The sequence below is a fragment of the Acanthochromis polyacanthus genome, chromosome 1 (genome assembly GCF_021347895.1).
Source record: "Acanthochromis polyacanthus isolate Apoly-LR-REF ecotype Palm Island chromosome 1, KAUST_Apoly_ChrSc, whole genome shotgun sequence".
Classification (NCBI taxonomy): Eukaryota; Metazoa; Chordata; class Actinopteri; family Pomacentridae; genus Acanthochromis; species Acanthochromis polyacanthus.
The window spans coordinates 34,860,920-34,883,582 of record NC_067113.1 but is presented as its reverse complement, the minus strand read 5'-3'; the positions used below and the strand labels follow the sequence as shown (position 1 = coordinate 34,883,582).

The window sequence follows — 22,663 nt, the reverse complement described above, 5'->3', positions numbered from 1 at the left end:
ACACTCACAACACTTCTACATTTTCAGCCACAGCTTCGTGAACTCTCACAGCATTCTTACACTCTTACAGCATTAACAGTTTTCGACCAACATTCCTGTCTTGAATCAGCTGCAGTAGCATCTTTATATTCTCTTTATTCTCTTTTTCCATGCCTGTTTTCTGTCTGTGTTCCTTATTTTATCAGTTTAAGTTAATAATTTATCAGTTTTAGGTGAAATTGAAAACTGATGAAAGTCAATCATTGAGCTGAAATGTGTCCTCTGTGTTGGCTGATGAACATCTAGGACACTTTGACACTTGCGTATAGAGTGGTATCCTAATGAAGATGTGTTTGATGTGACAGGTGATTGGCAGGAGGAGGAGAGTCTGACGGAGGAACAGAGGAACATTGTCAGCCATTTGGTGTGAGCTCAACAACGGAGGAAACATGGATTCTTCACAAGAAGTGAGAAACATATCGCTGTAATATTATTATCATTAATTTTTCTTTAAAATGTCTGAAGTTGCTCCAGTTGGTTAGATGTGCCGACCAAAGCCAGGTAACGTTGGCTGGAGAGATGTAGCTCTGCAGACGCAGCTCTACTGAGGATATAATGGTGGACTGCTAGGAAGCTGCTTATTTTTTGTTTGAGGCCAAATTAGCTGCTTGTCAGACATTATGAAAATGTGTTACATGATGATGTCAGTCAGTAACAGAAGAAAAGTCTTGTTTTCAATCGCTGTGTTCAGAAAGGTAAAGAGCAGCGTTTTCTTTGGTAGAGAATAATACTTTTAGGCATTGTGAGTTTGCAAACCCTTTCCTTCTCGAGAAATTCATACAGCTGAAACGAGAAGTTTACTTTACTGTATAAAATGGTATATAACCCTTTTTTTATTTACATGATCTGACATTAAATCAGACAAACCTCCTGTTTTATGTCAGTTAGGATGACCAAAATTATCTTTCAATGCCAAAATAATGAAAGAGAGATTTTATTTTAGAGATTTTTGAAATTATTTTCTTCACAATCAGAAGTTTGCATACACAAAGATTGCTATGCCTTCAAACTGTTTGGGAGGTCACAGATGGTGATGTCCTGGCTTTGAAAGCTTTTGATAGAGTATTTTCAGGGCACACCTCAAACACACTGCACCCTTGTTTGTCGACGTGGGAAAATCTCAAGAAATCAGCCAAGATATCAGGAAGACATTTGTGGACCTCCACAACTCTGGTTCATCCTTGGGTACAATGTCCAGATTGCTGAAGGTTTGACATTTTTTCTCTCCAAACAATTATATGCAAAGGTCAACACCATGGGAATGTCAAGACATCCTACTGCTCAAGATGGAGACTGGTTAGGGTTGTTTTGGTGGGAAATGTGCTCATCAACCATTAACGGAAAGTCTGGGGATCAAGAGATCCTGGTGGTACAGTCCCATCAGTCCCAGCTCTGCTTTGCATTTCATGGTGATCGACAACTTCTACGACAAAATATTCTAAAACTGAAGTGCAGAAACTATCGACCAGTGAAAATTGTTTTGTTGACATTGTGAGTGTGTTGCCATCACATTTCTAGGTTTCTACTGACACAGCTGCTAACATGTCTGCAGATTCTTCATCTTGTTTCAACTTCACGTCCAAGTACATGTAATTGAGACTTTTAGGTTGAATTTTTCCATGGTTGCACTTCCATCACTACCTCTGATTTTATCTTTGTCATTTGCCACAGAAATGTAAACACAGCAATGGACTGAGATGTCAGACCACTGAGGAGGATAAGGATGGTTCGGCAACAACAAACCGAGATGAATCACTCAGTTGTGACCAATGTGGCAAGACTTTTATCACAGCAAGAAAGCTAAAGATTCACCAATGTATTCACACTGTGGAGAAACCGTTCAGCTGTGATCAGTGTGAGAAGGCTTTTTCTGACAAGAGTTCATTAACAAAGCATCAGATCATCCACAGTGGAGTTAAACCATTCAAATGTGACCAGTGTGGAAAGGCCTTTTGTAGGAAATATGATTTGAAAAAACATGAATTCATCCACAGTGGAGTTAAACCTTTCATCTGTGATCAGTGTGGGAAGGCTTTTTGTAGGAAAGGTTACCTTACACAACATCAACTCTGCCACATTGACGTTCAACCACTGAGTTGTGATCAGTGTGGGAAGACTTTTAAATGGGAGCAAAATTTAAAAGTCCATCAACTCATTCACAGTGGAGTTAAACCATTCAGCTGTGATCAGTGTGGGAAGGCTTTTACTCAGTTGAATAATTTAAAAGTCCATCAGTTCATCCACAGTGGAGTTAAGCCATTCAGCTGTGGGCAGTGTGGGAAGGCTTACACTGACAAGAGTAGGTTCAGAAAACATCAGCTCATTCACAGTGGAGTGAGACCATTCACATGTGATCAATGTGGAAAGGGTTTTTTTAGGAAATATGATTTGAAAAAACATCAACTCATTCACAGTGAAGGTGAACCATTCAGCTGTGATCAGTGTGTGAAAACCTTTACTCAACATGGACAGTTGTTGATCCATCAATGCCCCCACTCTGCTCGAAAGCGGTACCACTGTGACTTCTGTGAAAAATCTTTCAAACACCAACAGAGCCTAAAATCTCACCAACGCATCCACACTGGACATGATGTGTACACATGTGATCACTGTGGCAAACCATTTGTACTGTACTCACAATTAAAAGCCCATGAAGTGACCCACACCGGGGTTAAACCATACCACTGTGACCAGTGTGGGAAAGGCTTCAACTACATAAACAACCTCAAATCTCACCAACATATCCACACTGGGGACAGCCGACACAGATGTGATGAGTGTAACAAGATTTTTTCAACTTTTGCTTCCCTGAAGAGACACCAACAGATCCACACCAGAAAGAGAACATTGAATTAACGTCACAGTAAGGTATGTAAAGACTGGTATCAATAACAGTTTACACACAATTATGCATTGGATATTTGGGATTTTGTTGTGAAATTTAATGTGATACTATTTTGAACAACTGTGGTCGGTTGAATTCTTCTCACACATCATCAGCTGTTGTTCAGTCTAACCTGTGCTCATTTTAACACAGAAATCTGGTCCAGGTTAATTAGGGGTTGTAGGTAAGATTAGAAATTGTGATGTGATCAGCATTAGCACAAACTTGTTCTCAACACATAAAAGTGAAAAAACATCACGAGTGTTAAATTTTCGGTTGGGATGTTGGATGTTTTTCCAGTATAAACCCAGCTAAAGTTAATAGTTGCTTGCTGGCCTCATGCCAGTATGATTCTTTGGTCCCTTTTACGGTGCTTCTTCACTCGCTAAATTGTGCTTTCCAACACAGAGCAGTCTTGAAGATGTGGTAAGGCACATTACCTTGTGGTGGTGCAGCTCGGTACTGCAGCTTATTTAAAATAGTCGATGTATGTACACTGACAGTCATTAAAAACTTTGAGACCATATTTTTCAACATAATTTTTATTTTGAAGCCCAAAACTGGATTTCCTTCATATGAATCATTTGTTTAGCATATTGGCATACAGAAACAAAAATCTAAAGTTTCAAGAATGATTTCAAAATAAAGAATTTCACAAAAGAAAACGGCACCTGCCAAACACAAAGTCACAGCAGTCAATACCGAGTATGGCCTCCATTTGCTTGGATGCAGGCAGCAATCCGTCGGCGCATGCTTTGGACCAGGCTTCTGATTGTGGGTTGGGAACAGCCCATACGCCTGGCTACATCACTGTAGCTCAAAGCGGCCTCCACCATACCCAGTGCCCGGAGACGACGTTCATGTGATAGACGCGGCATGATGCTGTTCACTGGACTAACAATGGTGGCCTTTTTTGGGCCTTTATATAGGCCTTCAAAACCCATTCTCACATTGTGCAGATACTCACTGAGTATTGCTTGGTGTGTATTTGGTTCACTTTTGCAAAGTGACAAACCCATGTGCAATGAATCACGACAAAATGACAACTCATCATTATCTGAACTACCAGGGCACTAGATCATCAGTAAATCCACCATGAATAATTACAACCCCCCTACAAGTAGAATTCTGCGTACATTTCTACCTCAAAGTTTCTATCGACTGTCAGTATATTATCGAGGGATATGATATCAGCAGATGCTAAATATTTAATGACTCACCATGGATCGTGAGCCAAAAGTATTTTATTGGGACATCCCTAGTCTAAATCCCTGCAGCTCTTCTCCTTCTACACACGTGGACAAAATTGTTGGTACCCCTCAGTTAAAGAAGGAAAAACCCACAATTCTCACTCAAATCACTTGAAACTCACAAAAGTAACAATAAATAAAAATTTATTGAAAATTAAATAATCAAAAACAGCCATTACTTTTGAATTGTTGATTAACATAATTATTTAAAAAAACAAACTAATGAAACAGGCCTGGACAAAAATGATGGTACCTCTATAAAAGATTGAAAACTATTTGACCAGTGACATGATTAACTCAGGTGTGTCATTTAATTGACATCACAGGTGTTTCCAAACTCATAATCAGTCAGTCTGCCTATTTAAAGGGAGACAAGTAGTCACCCTGCTGTTTGGTGAAAAGGTGTGTACCACACTGAACATGGACAACAGAAAGCGAAGGAGAGAATTGTCCCAGGACATCCGAAAAAAAATGATAGACAAACATCTTAAAGGTAAAGGCTATAAGACCATCTCTAAACAGCTTGAAGTTCTTGTGACAACAGTGGCTCATATTATTCAGAAGTTCAAGACCCACGGGACAGTAGCCAACCTCCCTGGACGTGGCCGCAAGAGGAAAATTGATGACAAATTGAAGAGACGGATCGTTGGAATTGTATCCAAAGAGCCCAGAGCAACCTCCAAATAAATTAAAGGTGAGCTCCAAGGCCAAGGTACATCAGTGTCAGATCGCACCATTCGTCGTTGTTTGAGCCAAAGTGGACTTCATGGGAGACGACCAAGGAGGACACCACTGCTGAAAAAAACTCATAAAAAAGCCAGACTGGAATTTGCAAAAATGCATGTTGACAAGCCACAAAGCTTCTGGGAGAATGTCCTTTGGACAGATGAGACCAAACTGGAGCTTTTTGGTAAGGCACATCAACTCTATGTTCATAGACTCAAAAACCAAGCATACGAAGAAAAGAACTCTGTCCCTACGGTGAAACATGGAGGAGGCTCAGTAATGTTTTGGGGCTGCTTTGCTGCATCTGGCACAGGGTGTCTTGAAAGTGTGCAAGGTACGATGAAATCTGAAGACTATCAAGGCATTCTGGAGAGAAATGTGCTGCCTAGTGTCAGAAAGCTTGGTCTCAGTCGCAGGTCATGGGTCTTCCAACAGGACAATGATCCAAAACACACATCCAAAAACACCCAAGAATGGCTGAGAGAAAAGCGTTGGACTATTCTAAAGTGGCCTTCTATGAGCCCAGATCTGAATCCCATTGAACATATGTGGAAGGAGCTGAAACATGCCATTTGGAGAAGACACCCGGAGCTGTTTGCTCATGAGGAGTGGGCCAAAATACCTGTTGACAGCTGCAGAACGCTCATTGACAAATACAGAAATCGTTTAATTGCAGTGATTGCCTCAAAAGGTTGTGCAACAAAATATTAAGTTATGGGTACCATCATTTTTGTCCAGCCCTATTTCATGAGTTTGTTTTTTTAAATAATTATGTTAATCAACAATTCAAAAGTGATGGCTGATTTTGATTATTTAATTTTCAATAAATTTTTATTTATTGTTACTTTTGTGAGTTTCAAGTGATTTCAGTGAGAATTGTGGGTTTTTCCTTCTTGAACTGAGGGGTACCAACAATTTTGTCCACGTGTGTATATGAGTGTTAATTTTCCTCGAAGCTCAGACAACTAAATGTTAAATTATGACAGATAAAAGTGTCCTTAGATGTTGACAGTAGTTCTCTCTATTTCAGGCAAGGCATCCATTCAACTCTGCAGGAAACCTTGACTTTCTCTGTGCTTGTGTGTTTGTTTTCAAAGCAGAGCGGAATGGATGGACAAAACTCTCAAACTTGTCAGCACTCTGCCAATGGTGAACCAACAAGGAACCCTACAACAACAACAAAAGATGTTATATCAGGACGAGAGTTCACCAGAAGACATGTACAGACTCTGAAGTCAACAACTTGGATTTGACTTTCTCTTTATGCTTTGGTGTGCTGCTATAGTGAACATCTTGGAAATCCTGCTTTGAGCTTCATCACCATGAACTTACTTTCTTTTTCAAAAATGAAATTGGAGTTTTTCTGCTAAGTGTTTCCTTGTTTCAAATGTGTAATCACTTTTGTTTATTTTTATTATTTTTCCATAACAAACAAGCCGAACAACATACAGAGTATAATATCACGGTATAATACAATAAAAGCCAAGCCAAGGGTTTAAGTGTCCAAGATTGTCAGTATAAAACACTGATCCCCAGGTCTTTCTTGAATCTTCAAGAAAGATCTCGCGATCAATGGTTAAGTTCACTCGGCTTCGGCCTTTTTCAGGACGTATAGCCTTGTCTTCTCAGACAGATAAAAAATGATCAATGAACAGCTCAACGTAAATAGTAGCTGTGATCACCTGACATTCCAGTCATTCCCTTTTCCTCAATATCTTTCACAATTTCAGGTTGCATGTCTCAGAGCAAAGATAAGTTGTTCCATAATGTACATTTTCTGAATTATTTGTATCCATTCTGTGACTTTTGGGGGAATCATTACTTAGCCATATTTTGTTTGTGCTTTTTTTTTTACCCCCTGCCTGCAGTATTTGTCGAACATATGGATCATGTTTTGTCACGAAGGAGGCAAATTTCCAACGTGTAGCATACTAAGGAAAAGAATGTTCCAGAGCCACACACAAAGATCCAAAGACCCGCTCTCAAAGCTGTAAATTTGTTGAAACGGCTAACCCAAAATGTATCTCCAAATGCAACATCTGCTGATCGGATGTTTACTACTAAAGGACCTCTCAACACTTTTTGAGACATCAGCATGCCTCCTACCTCCACTAGAATCTGATAAGGCTCATAAAGTGTCAGCTGTGAGGAAATCTGCACCCCTGCAGGACTGGCATTCTGACCTTCTGATTGCTCCACTGAACACACAGAACTTTCTACACAGGAGTAAATAGAACAGTTTAAATGAGAACATTAAAGAAATGCATCGTCATTGGAATGACGATCTGAACTCAGTCTCTGATAGCAGGTCGATCAGCACCAGGATGGAAGAAGAACACATTGAATCTGAAGTGTTTGTGGAGAAGAACCAACAAGACACCAACACTCTCTGTCACAGACCACAGCCATAAAAGACACAGAGACTTTATACTTGAAGACTATATTCTCCCGGTCTTCTTTTTATTATTATTAGTGAATGTATATGCTTTTATGTTTAGCTATGTTATAAGTTTATCTTTGTGTAGCTTAAAGTCTGTAATTTGTAAGTTTATTCTTAGTTTTACACCTTTTGTTATTATCTCAGGAACTATTTTAGATAAACATATTGTGTTAGGTGTCACTGTAATCATTTATTTTGTGTTGTTTCAGATCTGTGATCACCATAAATATTGAACAATTGGAATTCTACATTTAAGAAATGAACTAAGAGTAAGTTCTGAAGGTATTTGGCTTCTGACCTCTCCTGGACAGTGAAGCTCAACACCACCCCTTGGGAGGAACTGATCCATGATTGGTTAGATGCTGATTTACATTTGGCTCCAGAACATTCTATAAAGAGGAAAGTCACTGGAATGCACCTGGGCTTTTTCTTTTGGGATTTCTCTTGGGCTAGACTTGGTTTAGGCTTTTGAAGAATGGAACTTGGTCTTGTAGCAAAGGATCGTAGAAGAATTGACTCTTACAAGAATGCAACTAGATTTTAGAATCTTAAGAACTGCAACATCATGAATATTTTCTTGGTAACTATGAGTTTTAACTCTTAGTGTTTTTACTTTGTCACATTTTTGCAATGCAGACCTGCCAAAGTTCCTTCTTGTCTCTGCGTTCCTGAACATCTCATCCATCAGATCAGCACAGCTCCACATCCTGCAGCGACCTTCTTCTCACTACCACAAAGGATTTGCAAGTTTCACTTTCCTTTTGCTAAACGGGTGAATTTACAAATTACAATTTGTTTTCCAATTCCAAATTCTAAATTCATCACCTTTTCTACCAGCTGCTTCCAGTGATGATAACAGTTCATTAGTTTATCTGCATTTATTCATTCATTTATTCACTGTCTGTTGTTGTCATGTCATTGTTGTTTATTGTTTGTAGTATTAGTTAATAAATGTTTGTATTTAGTTATCATTGGTTCTACGGTGTGTTTCTTTTGGGAACTGGAGGTCAATGAGTTTACGACTTTCAGAATGAGACTGATCAACTTGATTTTAATCAAAGTCTCTTTGAGACTTGCCTTAAACTGATAATTTCCTCAGATAAGCTGAGGCTGCCCCTAAATTAATGAGTGCAATTTTAATCATAAAGTGTACTTTCTCTATACTTTCCGCTGCAAAAGTAAATAACATCTAAGTTAGAATCTAATTCCAGGTGTGTTATTGATCTAATCTCTGTCATCACATCTGTCCAATACTGAGAAACGCTGGGGAATTCCCAAAATATGAGCAAATGGCAGCAGATGTATTTACACATGACCTCCAACATTGACCATGTTTAGGCTTGTCAGTTTGAATTTGCTTGATTTGGGGGGTTATAAAAACCTTTACGTTGTTCTTCCATGTGAATTCCCTCCACAACCCTGAAATAGAAGTGGTTCACTGTGTCTTACCGATGTTTAATCTGTCATCCTCAGTTAATTCTACATTAGCTTCTTTTTCCTATCTTGGCTTTATGTACATGGTGGAAAGACCTCTTTCCTGTGTCAAGGCTGAGTAAATCTGTGAGATTTGTTTCCTCTTAGCAGTACCTTTATACGCATCTATGAATGTAGAGTCATCCTCTTTCTTAAGTTGTTTCAATTGTTTTTGTGATTTCACAGCTGGAGGTACCAGAAAAGGTCTTGTTGTTCTCGGTTGTCTGTCAGTTAGTCACTGAACTGAATTTAGACCTTATTTGAGGATATTTTACAATATGAAGTAATACCACGTTAGTCCAGTGTTTGAATCCACCATCCAGCTGAGAAAGTTTGAAGTCTGCACATGCCACCCATCATAAAATTCTGGCATGTCTCTCGAATTTATGTTCTTTGAGTTCTTCATTGTCACTGTAGACCAGCTGGGTAGGTTATCTAAGAAGTCTTTTTAGAAGTTTGGACATACATTCAATGCTTTTTATTTATTTGTATTATTTTCTAAGTTGTAGATTAAGATTAAGACTTTAGAATTTTCAATTTCATTTAGCAGATGCTTTTTTCCAAAGCGACATAAATCTCAGAGTAGATACAACAGCCAAAATACTCACCCAAAACAAAAAACAACGTCTGATTCTTTGTTGTTCTTGTCCAGTAATGTAGATTCTGAATCAATGACGTGATGAGAAATCAGAGTGAAAGTTTCAGGTTTTTATCTTTAATAGTTCCTGAGATATTGTTGTTCAAACAGCCTCAAATTTGAATGAATGACCAAACCTGCAGACACTCGGTTTCCTGGTATTTATTAAATTTATTGAATTATTTTAAACACAGAAACGTCTCAATACATCAGCGCGTTTTTATTTTAGAAATATTTTTTATAAATGTTAACATTTCATTGTATCGTAGTTTTCAGGCCAGTCAGAGATGATGGAGCAGAAATTATCTGTTGGAGTCCAGTTTGTTGTTGCGCAGTGATGCGTCAAGGTCACTTTCAGGTCAGGTTGGAGTGTCCTTTGTTATTCCTGAATTAGGCATTGCTATTAATAAAAGAACAAGCGATAAGTTATCAGTGTACACTGGGGAATTGGCAGCAATATTGCTGGCTTTAAACTGGACAGAGGACAATGGAAAAGAGAGAACTGTGATTGCAACTGACTCCAGCAGTGCAGCAATAAGTGTTAAAAATTTGAAATCTGAGGCTAGACAAGATATTATATGTGAAATTGGTCAAGTTAGTTATAGGCTAGGGAGACAAGGCAAGCAAGTTATTATTTTGTGGGTTCCGGCACACATAGGAGTGGATGGAAATGAGTTTGCAGACAAATATGCAAAAAGAGGGGCTGCTAAAAGTGTAATTGACTTTCCCATGAAGTATAGTAGATCTGAAGTTAAAACAATAGTTAAAGAACAAATGAAGAAGAAATGGCAAAGACAATGGGATACCTGCTTGAAAGGTCGCTTTTATTACTCCATTCAAAGAAGTGTAGAGAGGAATTTAGTAGAACAGGGCTGTTTAGGCCGGAAAGAGGAGGATGTCTTGTCACGATTAAGACTCGGGCACACAGGGCTGAATAGCACTCTGAGAATTATTGGTAAGCATAATACAGGGGAATGTGAATGCTGTAGAGTGGAGGAGAATGTTGAACATGTATTGATTTATTGCCCCAAGTTTCAGCAGCAGAGAAGAGTATTCAAGAGGAAAGTCTGTGATAGTAAAATTAAATTCGAGGTCAGGGAAATTTTGAGTAATTTATCTTTGAAACATGTTGCTAGAGCATTGCTTTTATTTATGGAAAGAACAGGTTTAAGAGAGAGGGTTTAAGGGCTGCTGGGGCCTTCCTGCCCCACACTCCATTCCAGAAGGTGGCGGTAATGCACCTAAAGTTGCGTGCCAACTGCCATTAAACAAAAAGAAGAAGAAGAAGAAGAAGTTGTTGCGCAGTGATCGTTTCTGCGCATGTGCGACTCATTCCGAGCGAGCCTGAGACGTCGGCGGCTGATGACGCACTAAACCCTCTCCGGTCATACCGGAGCCGTTAGTTTCATCTCCTGGATCCGTTTAGTGTTGAACCCGGTGAAGAGTGGAACATGTGTCCGCCGACAGAAGCAGCTTAAAGTCTGTGAGGTTGAGTTTGAGCAGCAGCGACGTGGATTTGTGCCGGAAACGGGTGAAGACGGACTGCGAGCTGCTGCTGAGCCGCTTCCAGCAAACACAGTCCGTCCGCTTCGAGGTCTTCTCCGGCATCTGGAGGGACATGAACTTGTCACACATCTTCTGGTAGGTTCACACTCACAACCTTTCTACATTTTCAGCCACAGCTTCGTGAACTCTTTCCAAGCAATGGACGGTTTGGTGTTTTTCTTTGTGTGAACTGAGGTCAGTTCAATGAGAACTAAAGACTTTGAGCTCACAGACTGATCAACTTAATTTACATGAAAGCCTCCTTGAGATTTCATCTAAAATGATCATTTTGTCAGTGAACTGAGGTGGTGCTCCTAAACTAACTGGTTCTTCACAGCTAACCTGCTCCAGAGGAGGTTGTGTCCAGAGTTTATATTTTAGTCGGCTGTCAGAAGCGTCTCCTTTTCCTTCATTCTTCTCCTGATGATTCTCTCTGAGGGATCCAGATTCTCAGCTGAGATTTTATCTTCCAACCTGTTGAGCTGTACGTTAGTAATTCCACTGAATGAAGCCGTGCACTTACAGAGTCACACACTGTCTGAGTTGTGTTGCCATGGGAACCGACATACATTGATTTTGTGATTGAGAGAAACCATCAGTATGTTTTTCTCCTTGTTCCTGATTTGCTGCCCAGTCTGTTTCCACTGCTGGTACTGCAGTTGGTAGAACACAGATTAGAACATGGATTATTGTGTTTGTATTTATCTGAGAGAATATTCAGTCAGTCACATTAATTCCACTTTTATTTGGTCCAAGAAAGAAAAGAGATTTCCACGTCTCCTTCGTTATGGGACAGTAACAGACCTCAATGCACTTGTTGAATATCAGGTGTAAATAAATGAAGTTTAAAGTTTCCGAGCTCTGATGTACAGCTGTCACATTAGAAATAAGTGGCTTTATTGAGGCTCACTGAGCAGTGAAAATGCATGGACTAACTTACAGCACTAACAGTTTTCTACCAACATTCCTGTCTTGAATCAGCTGTAGTAGCATCTTTATATTCTCTTTTTCCATGCCTGTTTTCTGTCTGTGTTCCTAATTTTATCAGTTTAAGTTCATTTGTGTCAGTTTTATGTGAAACTGAAAACAGATGAAAGTCAATCATTGAGTTGAAATGTGTCCTCTTTGTTGGCTGATGAACATCTAGGACACTTTGACACTTGTGTATAGACTGGTATCCTAATGAAGATGTGTTTGATGTGACAGGTGATTGGCAGGAGGAGGAGAGTCTGACGGAGGAGCAGAGGAACGTTGTCAGCCATTCTGTGTGAGCTCAACAACAGAGGAAACATGGATTCTTCACAAGAAGTGAGAAAAAAATTTTGGCACGTTAACACAGTTTTCTTTTTCATTATTACCTCCGCCAAGGAGATTATGTGACACCCGGCGTTGTGTGTCCGTCTGTCTGTCTGTTAGCAAGATAACTCAAAAACGCCTGGGCAGATTCGCATGAAATTTTGAGGGGATGTAGACTATGGTAAGAGGAAGAGCTGATTTAATTTTAGTGGCAATCTGGAAAGGATCCTGGATTCTGGATCACTTTGAATTTTTTAGTATGTTTTAGTATGTGGTTCAAAATATGACAAAAACATCATAGGTTAGTATGTCGTCCAACAAATTGGAACAAGATGTCCAGATAGCTCAACTGGTTAAGAAGGTGATTCGTAAACAGAACTTTGTCAGAGACGCAGGTTTGATTCCAGCTCATGATCCTTTACTGCATGGGTTTCCTGTTTTCCTCTCTATACTCGGTGGAGGTCTGCACTCTCTGAGTGCTTTCCTAGTTATTATTGTGAAAGTCTGTTGCTCACTAGCTCTGAATCCACAGACAGACTAACCATGGGTCACAGGAGGGCTGGATGTTGATCAGAACTTGAGATGGGCGTCTGTAAACTAACAGTAGAGGGAAATTTAGACAAACAGGTTGGACACAGCTTGTGGGAGAAATAGAGATAAACTAAATCAAGACCAGCTAATAAATGCAGCAGTGAAGTAGCTAACTATAGACTGCATTCTGATAAGTACTGTAGAAAATGTTGGCCTGAGGAACATCCTTAGGATCGCAATGAATAACGACACATATGAGCCTCAACGTGTGTGTCTGAGATTCTCTACAAGAAATACAAGCATTTGTATATTTATTCACTTGATTGAGACAGTGAACATTAATGAATGTCTTTTTAGACGGCAATAGACATAAATATGCTGGAATATAGCATCAATGCTAATTTACATCTGCATTTCCTTGGCAGGTAACAATAAACACAGCAGTTGTGAGAACAGGTGTTTGTTATTTGTGTGGAGGTGAGCCCAACTTTATCTAGCCTGTATCCACGTCCCCAGAACTAATCTACGCCACCAGAAGGCGGTACGCCTATACGCCTGCTCCTGCCGACTGCCCAGTGGGCAAGGCACCCAAACCAGATTTCCCACCCGGCAAGTTCTGGGCCCACCTGGCGGTGACCCTGTGTTACTTTTTTGGGCTGTGCTGGCCGAGCCCCACAGGGCCTCAAGGCTCAGCCACCAAATGCTGTAAGACACACTCCCTCCGAGACCTGGCTCCCGGGAGAGGCCCCGGTTTACTTGATCCGGGCGAGGTGGCGGTTTTCCTTTTGTTTGCTGTCATCAGGGTTTTAACTGTCAACCAGTGACAAAGTTTTGTGTACATTGTGTACGTGTTAGCATACTGTCACATTCTGTTTTTCCAGTCACACGGCTGCTAACATGTCTGCAGTTTCTTGATCTTGTCTCACGTCCAACTTCATGTAATTGAGACTTTTAAGTTCCATTTTTTCATGATTACATTTCACTCATTGTCTCTGTTTGTATCTTTGTCTGTCGCTACAGAAGCATGACAACAGCAATGGAGTCAGACGTCAAAACTCTGAGGAGGACAACGACGGTTCCCCAACAACAACAAACAGAGATGAACCACTCAGTTGTGAGCAATGTGGCAAGACTTTTATCACAGAAACCAATCTAAGAATTCACCATTGTTTTCACACCGTGGACAAACCTTTTGGTTGTAATCAGTGCGAGAAGACTTTTACTGACAAGTGTAATTTAACAAGACACCAACTCATTCACAGTGGAGTTAGACCATTCAGCTGTGATCAGTGTGGGAAGACTTTTAGTCGGGTACAACATTTAAAAGACCATCAAGTCATTCACAGTGGACGCAAGCTGTTCCGCTGTGATCATTGTGGGAAGAAATTTACTCTCATTGGTAATTTAAAATCCCATCAAGTCATCCACAGTGGAGTTAAACCATTCAGATGCGATCAGTGTGGGAAGAAATTTACTTTCAAGAGTTCGTTAAGAAACCATCAACTCATTCACAGTGGAGTTAAACCATTCAGCTGTGATCAGTGTGGGAAGACTTTTACTCGGGTGCACCATTTAAAAGACCATCAACTCATCCACAGTGGACGCAATCTGTTCAGTTGTGATCAGTGTGGGAAGACTTTTACTCGGTTGAATAATTTAAAAGACCATGAACTCACCCACAGTGAAATTAAACCATTCAACTGTGATCAGTGTGTGAAAACCTTTACCCAAAATGAACAGTTGTTGATCCAGCAATGCCCCCACTCTGGTAGAAAGCTGTACCACTGTGACTCCTGTGACAAAACTTTCAAGCACCAACGGAGCCTAAAATCTCACCAACGCATCCACACTGGACGTGATGTGTACATATGTGATCACTGTGGCAAACCATTCTTACGTTATGCACAGTTAAAAGCTCATGAAGTTACCCACACTGGGGTGAAACCGTACCACTGTGACCAATGTGGGAAAGGCTTCAATTACATTGCCACCCTAAAAGCTCACCAACGTGACCACACTGGGGACAGACCCTATAGGTGTGACGAGTGTAATAAGACTTTTACAACATTGGGTTCCCTGAAACAACACCAACAGATCCACACCAAGAAGAGAACATTCAATCAGCTTCACAGTGAGGTATGTAAAGACTGCTCTGAGCAACAGTGTACACACAGTTGTGCATTGGATATTTTAGATGTTGCTGTGAAATTTTGTTTAAAACTAATCTGAGGAACTATGGTCAGCCCAATTATCTTAACACATTGTCTGCTGTCCTTTGGTCTAACCTGTACTCGTTTTGACACTGACATCTGGTCCAGGTTAATCTGGGGATGTTGGTAAGATTAGGAATTCTGACGTGATCAGCATCAGCACAAACTTGTTCACAGCATTTTTGTTAACTCAGAGGTGAAAAGACATCACATCAGTGATTAATATTCTACTGGGTTGTTAGATGTTTATCGAATATAAACCCAACTTAACTCATCAATTGCTTGCTGGCCTCATCTTAGACTCTTTCACGGTGCTCCTTTATTAGCTCAGGTTCCACAATGCTCTGTGCTCTCCAACACAGAACAGTCTTGAGGGTGTACAGTACATCCAGAAAGTATTCACAGTGCTTCACTTTTTCCATATTTTTTATGTTACAGCCTTATTCCAAAATGGATTAAATCTATTTTCTCCCTCAAAGTTCAACACCCCCTAATGACGATGTGAATTTTTTTTTTAAATTGGTGCAAATTTATGAAAAATAAAAAACCTCAGAAATTAGATGTACATAAGTATTCACAGCCTTTGCTCAGTACTTTGTTGATGCTCCTTTGGCAGCAATTACAGCCTCAAGTTGTTTTGAATGTGATGCCACAAGCTTGGCACACCTATCTTTGGCCAGTTTCGCCCATTCCTCTTTGCCGTACCTCTCAAGCTCCATCAAGTTGGATGGGAAGCCTCAGTGCACAGCCATATTTAGATCTGTCCAAAGATGTTCATTTGGATTCGGGTCTGGGCTCTGGCTGGGCCACTCAAGGACGTTCACCGAGTTGTTCTGAAGCCACTCCTTTGATATCTTGGCTGTGTGCTTAGGGTCGTTATCCTTCTAAAAGATGAACCGTCACCCCAGTCTGAGGTCAAGAGTGCACTGAAGCAGGTTTTCATCCAAGATGTCTCTGTACATTGCTGCATTCATCTTTCCCTCTATTCTGACTAGTCTTCCAGTTCCTGCCGCTGAAAAACATCCCCACAGCATGATGCTGCCACCACCATGCATCACTGTTGGGATGGTGTTGGCCTGGTGATGAGCATTGCCTGGTTTTCTCCAAGTGTAATGCCTGGCATTCACTCTAAAGAATTCAGTTTTTGTCTCATCAAACCAGAGAATTTTGTTTCTCATGGTCTGAGAGTCCTTCAGGTGCCTTTTGGCAAACTGAGAATTCTTATGTACATGTGATTTCTCTTTTTTTTTGTTTTTAATAAATTTGCAACAATTTCAAAAAAATATTTGACATTGTCATTATGGGGTGTTGTGTGTAGAATTTTGAGGGAAAAATGGATTTAATCCATTTTGGAATAAGGCTGTATCACAAAAAATGGGGAAGAGAAGCGCTGTGAACATTTTCCAGATGCACTGTAAGATGCACTGCAACTAGGTACTGCAGCTCATCTACAATAGCCTGTGTGTGTGTTATTGAGGAATATGACATCAGCACATACTAAATATTTAATGACTTGCCATGGATCGTGAGCCAAAAGTACTTTTTTGGGAGATCCCTAGTTTAAACTCCTGCAACCATTCTCTTTCTATACAAATGTTAATCTTCCTGGAAGCTCAGACAACAGAATGTTCAATTAAAACAGGTAAAAGTGTGCTCAGATGTCAGTAGTGGTGCTCTCTATTTCAGGCAAGGCATCCATTCTTCAGTGCTACAATAAACCTTGATTTTCTCTGTGTTTGTGTGTTTGTTTTCCAAGCAGAGCGGCACAGATGGACAAACTCTGACTTGTCAGCACTGTGCCAATGGTGAACAGTGCTGTTGTGACCAGTCTGGATGAACATCCAACCAACAAGGAACCCTACAACGACACTAGAGGACGCACACTGGACACAAACTGAACCACTGCCAAGAAGATTTCCCCATGCTGGGTTCAGTTAAAGTTCATGACGTCGCCCACAAAGTTAAAGTCTTTGAGATCAGGCTCCACAGAATTCCAGGTCAATCTCTTATTGTCTTTGTTGAGGTTACACTTGATGAGTCATATGTTAATAATTTCTCTATTTCTTTTTTCTGATGGGGTTTCTTAACTTTGACTAGTAAAAAATAAAAGAAAAAAAGATCAGCATGTGCAGTGTCTATAAAGAGTATTCATCCCCCTTAGAAGTTTTTCCCTTGTCATTGCTTTTGAACAGTAGATCATGACTCACCAAGGAATAAACAAGTGAGAGAGGCCACTAAGACACCTATGACTCCTATGATGGAGTTCCAAGCTTCAGCAGCTGAGATGGGAGAGACTGTTAGTGCAAAAACTGTTGTCTGTTTTTCAGCAGTGAAAGCTTTATGGAGACAAAGAGAAAGACTGTTTGAAAAAGAGAGGGGGACTCATGCGTATAACATACACATGTCAGTGATTAAAATATCTAGATTTTCCTCTTTCTGTGGCATGTTCTTTAGCCTCTCTTTACGCTGTTCTAGTAATGTACTCCTGCATAGAACCCATTTGTGTGTAATGTATAAGGCACCTCATTCTGTCTCAGGAGTGTTACGAGTTTTTGTTAGGTGCCAGGCGGAACTCTACTCCTCTTTTCATTTGATAGGAAGTCTGTATTGCTGGTTAATTCTGTTTTGTTGTGTATTTCTGTTATGGTCAGTGGTTGTAAATATGGACTGTTACTCTACATACCTATAATATTATCTTAGTAATATATAATATACCACATATATTTTATTTTATGTTATTGTGATTATGTTTCCTGTTATAATTTCACAAAGTTTAGTCTACCTCCGTTTTTCTGTGGAACCTTACGTACACTTTTGTCCGCTCCACCCCATCTGATAAACGAGTTTTTCCTTCCTTCCTTTTCCCGTTTTGTTTATGTGTTCTGTGAGAGAGGTAATTGAGATTGTGATGTTGTAATTTGTGTGTTTTATTGTAATGTAATTCTACTTTCAAGTTCACTTTCCCAGTCTAGTATGGTTTTGTGTTATTTCATTTATGTCGGAGTACAATTCTTGTGAATTGACAGAAGATCTTGTGTTTTTTATCGGCTGTCTAGGCTGTAATAAATGGAGATCGCGTCCAATAAAGATCTGTGTGTCGGCTGATTTAACACAACACAGAGAAGAGAAACCATCGTTTACATCTGCAGTATTGTACAACTTGTCATATCTGCTCTGTCAGTTATGAACAAAATAAAATGTGTTGGGCAAACCCATTGTCATTAGCCAGTTAGTGGAAGATACCACTGTTTTCATGAAACGGCTCACTGAAGTCCAAAGATAGTACAAACCAATGATATTTATTCCAAGGCCTCAGGGCTTAAGCTCAACCTAAACAAACGTGAACTGATGTCAATCCGTCATTGTGAATGAACAACTGCATACAACACTCCGATAAGGTCAGTTGTCAAATATTTAGGTGTACGTATTTCTAAAGATATTACTGAAAGAGAAACCAAGAAGGTGTTTGATCACTGCCAAGCTAAACTTAATTCCTACTTACTGAGAGATATCAGTTCACTAGTTCAGGTTTTTCTGACTAAGATGGCAGGCATTTTGAGATGTATCTATCCTGAAGTCTTTAGTTTTTCCTGACAGAGCCATCAAGAAGATTAACTGGAATAATTTTGCTTATATTTGGAAAAGAAAAACTCACTACATTTAAAAAGCTGAAATGACTAAAGAATATGAAAATGGAGGTTTACAAGCCGTAGACTTTGATATCATGAGAGAAATTTTCAAGAAGATTGGAGGTATTGATTTATTATTCAGATGTGACTTCACCATACAGAGATTACCTGTTAAACTACCCCCTTTTTCACCAGCAAGTTCTCTTGTATTGGAAGTATCAAAAATACCCAGTCACTCCAAAAGCTTAAGAATTGCATCTTAGAATTTTGAATGGTGTGTATCCCTCAAATTAATTTTTACACAAATAATTGTATATTTGTGGCGGTATGGAAACTACACATCATCGGTTCTTTCAGTGTATGTTCACAGAAGCGCTTTGGGCTGATATACATGACTGGCTTTACACTAATATTCTACTTGAACCCTTTCTTCAGAAAGATATTGTTTATGATTATGTATCAGAAAACAAAGATTATGATTTCTTGATTAACAATATGCTCATCCTCTGGAAATTTTATATACACAAGTGCAACAACATGATGGTAAATCCGAGGTTTTATGTGTTTCATAAGGAGTTTCTATCTTTGACTAAAGCCCTTAAAAATGAAGACTAAACCTGCAATGAAACTGTTCAATTTTTCTTTCTTTTTCCTTTTTGCTCTGATTCTCTTTCGTTTTCTGATTGGACTTCATGTATGTTTCAAGAACTGCCTCTTCTGATAGATACATATATTTTGCCTTTGCAAAGATTGTTTTCCACAATGTTTTGTTCAATTAATTTGTCAATAAAGGAGAAGAAAAGACACTCGGTTTCCGGGTATTTATACATTTATTTAATTATTTTAAACACAGAAACGTCTCAGTACATCAGTGTGTTTTTATTTTAGAAATATTTTCAGAAACATTTATATTTCATTGTATCGCAGATTTCAGGCCAGTCAGAGATGACGGAGCAGAAATTATTTGTTGTTGTGCAGTGAACGTTTCTGCGCATGTGCGGATCATTTCGAGCGAGCCCATTGGTTGACGGAGACGTCGGCCGTTGATGACGCATTAAACCCTCGACGATCGTATAGGGGTCTTGAGTTTTCTGTCAATGAGCTCTTTTCTGTTCTGAAACCGACGAAGTGGCCGTTGACAGAAGCAGCTTCGAGGTCTTCTCCGGCATCTGGAGGGACATGAACTTGTCAGACATCTTCTGGTAGGTTCACACTCACAACCTTTTTACATTTTCAACCACAGCTTCGTGAACTCTTTCCAAGCAATGGAGGGTTTGGTGTTTTTCTTTGTGTGTGAACTGAGGTCAGTTCAATCAGAACAAAGACTTTGAGCTCACAGACTGATCGACTTCATTTACACGAAAGCCTCTTTTAGATTTCATCTGAAATTATCGGTTTCTCAGTGAACTGAGGTGGGGCTCCTAAACTAATGAGTGTGATTTACCTGCAAAGTGTAGTTCTGCTGCATATTACTAATAAATGAATATACATAAGCAGTAATTGACCAGATGAATATAACATGTAGACGTATTTTTTGCACCACATCTCCCTCTAATAATCCTGCAGGAAAATTGAAATGGACAAATGGATACTGGTCAACCCGTGCGTATGCAAACTTGTGTGTATTGAGTGAATATAAAATCATTGTTTTATTATTTATTTGTGGTGATCAAAAATGGATTTATAAACCACTGGCAGTTACTGAATTGTCGTCCCTCACATTTAAATTTGAGGCTGTTTGAACAAGAAAATCTCAGGAACAATTTCGATTTAAAGTCTGAAATTTTCAATTATTTCTCATCATGTCATTGAATCATCTCTGATTCTATATTTGTTCTGCTCAGATCAGATTATCTACTAATATTTCACTTTATGTGCTTTATGAGCCCTCTATGCAAAGCAGTCCAAAGTACCACTCTTGCCTTTTTATAATGAAAAATAAGAGTGTAAATAACTGTTATTTATTCATTGATTACTAGGCCTAAAGTAATGACTAATGTCCATGTTCCTCTATTGCTCTAGAGACGGGAAGACGACGCGGGACTTAGGCTCCAGAGATCGCTGAGGACATCGTTGGAAGGAAAGTCTTTTTCTGACAAGCGAAGACCACACTCTGCCAAACGGAGAGTCCTAAGAGGTTCTGCAGTTATCCAGAAGAAACCAATAGAGGGAAGAACCAACTACACCCGAAGAGGCAAAGGAGGCAACAGCACGGGGCTGTTCCCCTCCCCGGGGCTGGGAGACCCAGTGACCCACTACAGCCTGAACAGACGAGGGTTTTTCCATCACCACCATTCCACAGAGAAGACAGCTGGGGCGTAAGCACTAACGTTCCAGCCGATTCCAGAGATAACTGCCAGACCACGATTGACTCACAGGACTCCTCCGCTCCCCCTGCCGAGGGATAAGATCCTTTTGTCCACAAAGAAGACATCGTAACGAGTCCTCTGGACAACTGAGGACTCCTCCCAGACGCAAGTCAAGACCGAGTGATACGGTAGTGGCCACGCTGTTCGCTCTCTCTCCTAAATTTAATAATTAGAGAAGATTGTCAGGTACGCTCAATTTAGCTACTTAAGTATCATTTTTAATCAGAAATAATTAATTGGTTTAATCATGAATTGATGCTGTGCACTTGCTAAACTTGCTTAATAAAACGCTTTATTGCATTTAAAGAGAAGCCTAATGAAATTATTATAAACCACTAAAAATCTGCATAGTGGTAAAAAGTTAAGTTGATTGTGTGCATTCAATCCAATGGTTCTTAAAGGTTACTTAGTCCAAAGTAAGAGTGTTTAAACATTACCCCTGAGGTTAGTTCCGTCCAAACCTCTAAAACGAACCCAGGAATAGCACCAAGTGCATGCAAGTCCTTAGAGAGAAGCTGACCGATAACGAACGTGAATGATAAATCAATTCTACTACTTACAAAGACTGCTTGGTGGGATAGCATTTATCAGATAAGAGGGGTGAGACATTCGGAAGCAAGGCAGTCAGAACCTGGGCGAGTGTCTCTCGACTCCAGCTTAATTTATTCTGCTGAAACCTGTTAGGTGAAATACTAATAGGCAGATAGAATCTAACCCTTTAAACGGAGAGCTGGACCAAATTTAACCTGAGGTAAGGGTTAAAAAAGGCTAGACTGGCGAACAAGGTTAATCTACAAATGATGACCCTACTCACTGCAATACAATTAATAAACCCAGTATATACTTGGTTAATATCGTATACCTGACCAAATGAATTACATGTCCTGATCTAGACTAGCATTACTTTTGTGAATGTGACATTAATGTTACCTGTTGGATCCGCTCAGCAGGCGCTTTCAGTTCAGGTGCTGCAGCGTGGAAGAAGTGCTGTTATGGAATTCTAATTGCGCTTTGCAGTACACCCATGATACTGTGTTTTGCTTTCGATTTAACTGATAATGGTCCCACACTTGCGACAGTTTCTGTTGTTTCTCCCGTGGTTTATTTTGCTCTCCCTGCCACTCACCGTGTTCGTCACTGTTTGTCTCTGTCTCCATTTTACATTCCACGCTTGGCATGCGTTGCAGCACCAAAGACTGAAGTAAGTGCGCTGTGCAACAGAAAAAAGCTCTTCAGGCGAAACATGGGTCGACATCTGCACAGTATTTTGCATATACACTATAGTATGTAGTGGAATAACTGAGGCAGAGAATTTTGCCTCGAGGAATTTTGTTAATCAAATTATGCCAATAAATCGAATCGTTTCAGCCCGAGTTGTCTGTGTTGGCTGATGAACATCTAGGACACTTTGACACTTGTGTATAGAGTGGTATCCTAATGAAGATATGTTTGATGTGACAGGTGATTGGCAGGAGGAGGAGAGTCTGACGGAGGTGCAGAGGAACGTTGTCAGCCATTTTGTGTGAGCTCAACAACAGAGGAAACATGGATTCTTCACAAGAAGTGAGAAACATACCACTGTAATATTGTTATCAATAATTTATTTAAAATGTCTGAAGTTTCTCCAGTTGGTT

General features: G+C 39.8%; 1 protein-coding gene across 19 annotated transcripts in view; it reads left to right on the top strand.

Moving 5' to 3' along the window:
• LOC110971092 (zinc finger protein OZF-like) overlaps positions 1-22,663 on the top strand; it is a 117,758-nt gene that overhangs the window by 27,475 nt on the left and 67,620 nt on the right. For 5 of the 19 annotated variants that reach the window (XR_007942368.1, XR_007942372.1, XM_051948784.1 and 2 more), the window contains one exon: positions 12,201-12,302. The exons of 1 other annotated variant lie outside the window; for it this stretch is intronic. Coding sequence is in view for 12 of the 18 variants with exons in the window: in XM_051948784.1 (XP_051804744.1) it covers positions 12,285-12,302 (18 nt within the window). In the remaining 6 variants the exon portion in view is untranslated. Of the gene's footprint in view, positions 1-344; positions 447-1,710; positions 2,908-5,996; positions 8,311-10,764; positions 11,091-12,200; positions 12,303-19,703; positions 19,863-20,682; positions 21,216-22,490; positions 22,593-22,663 lie in introns of those variants that run through there. 13 more of the 19 variants (XM_051948978.1, XM_051948929.1, XM_051948945.1 and 10 more) reach the window with 7 other exon arrangements.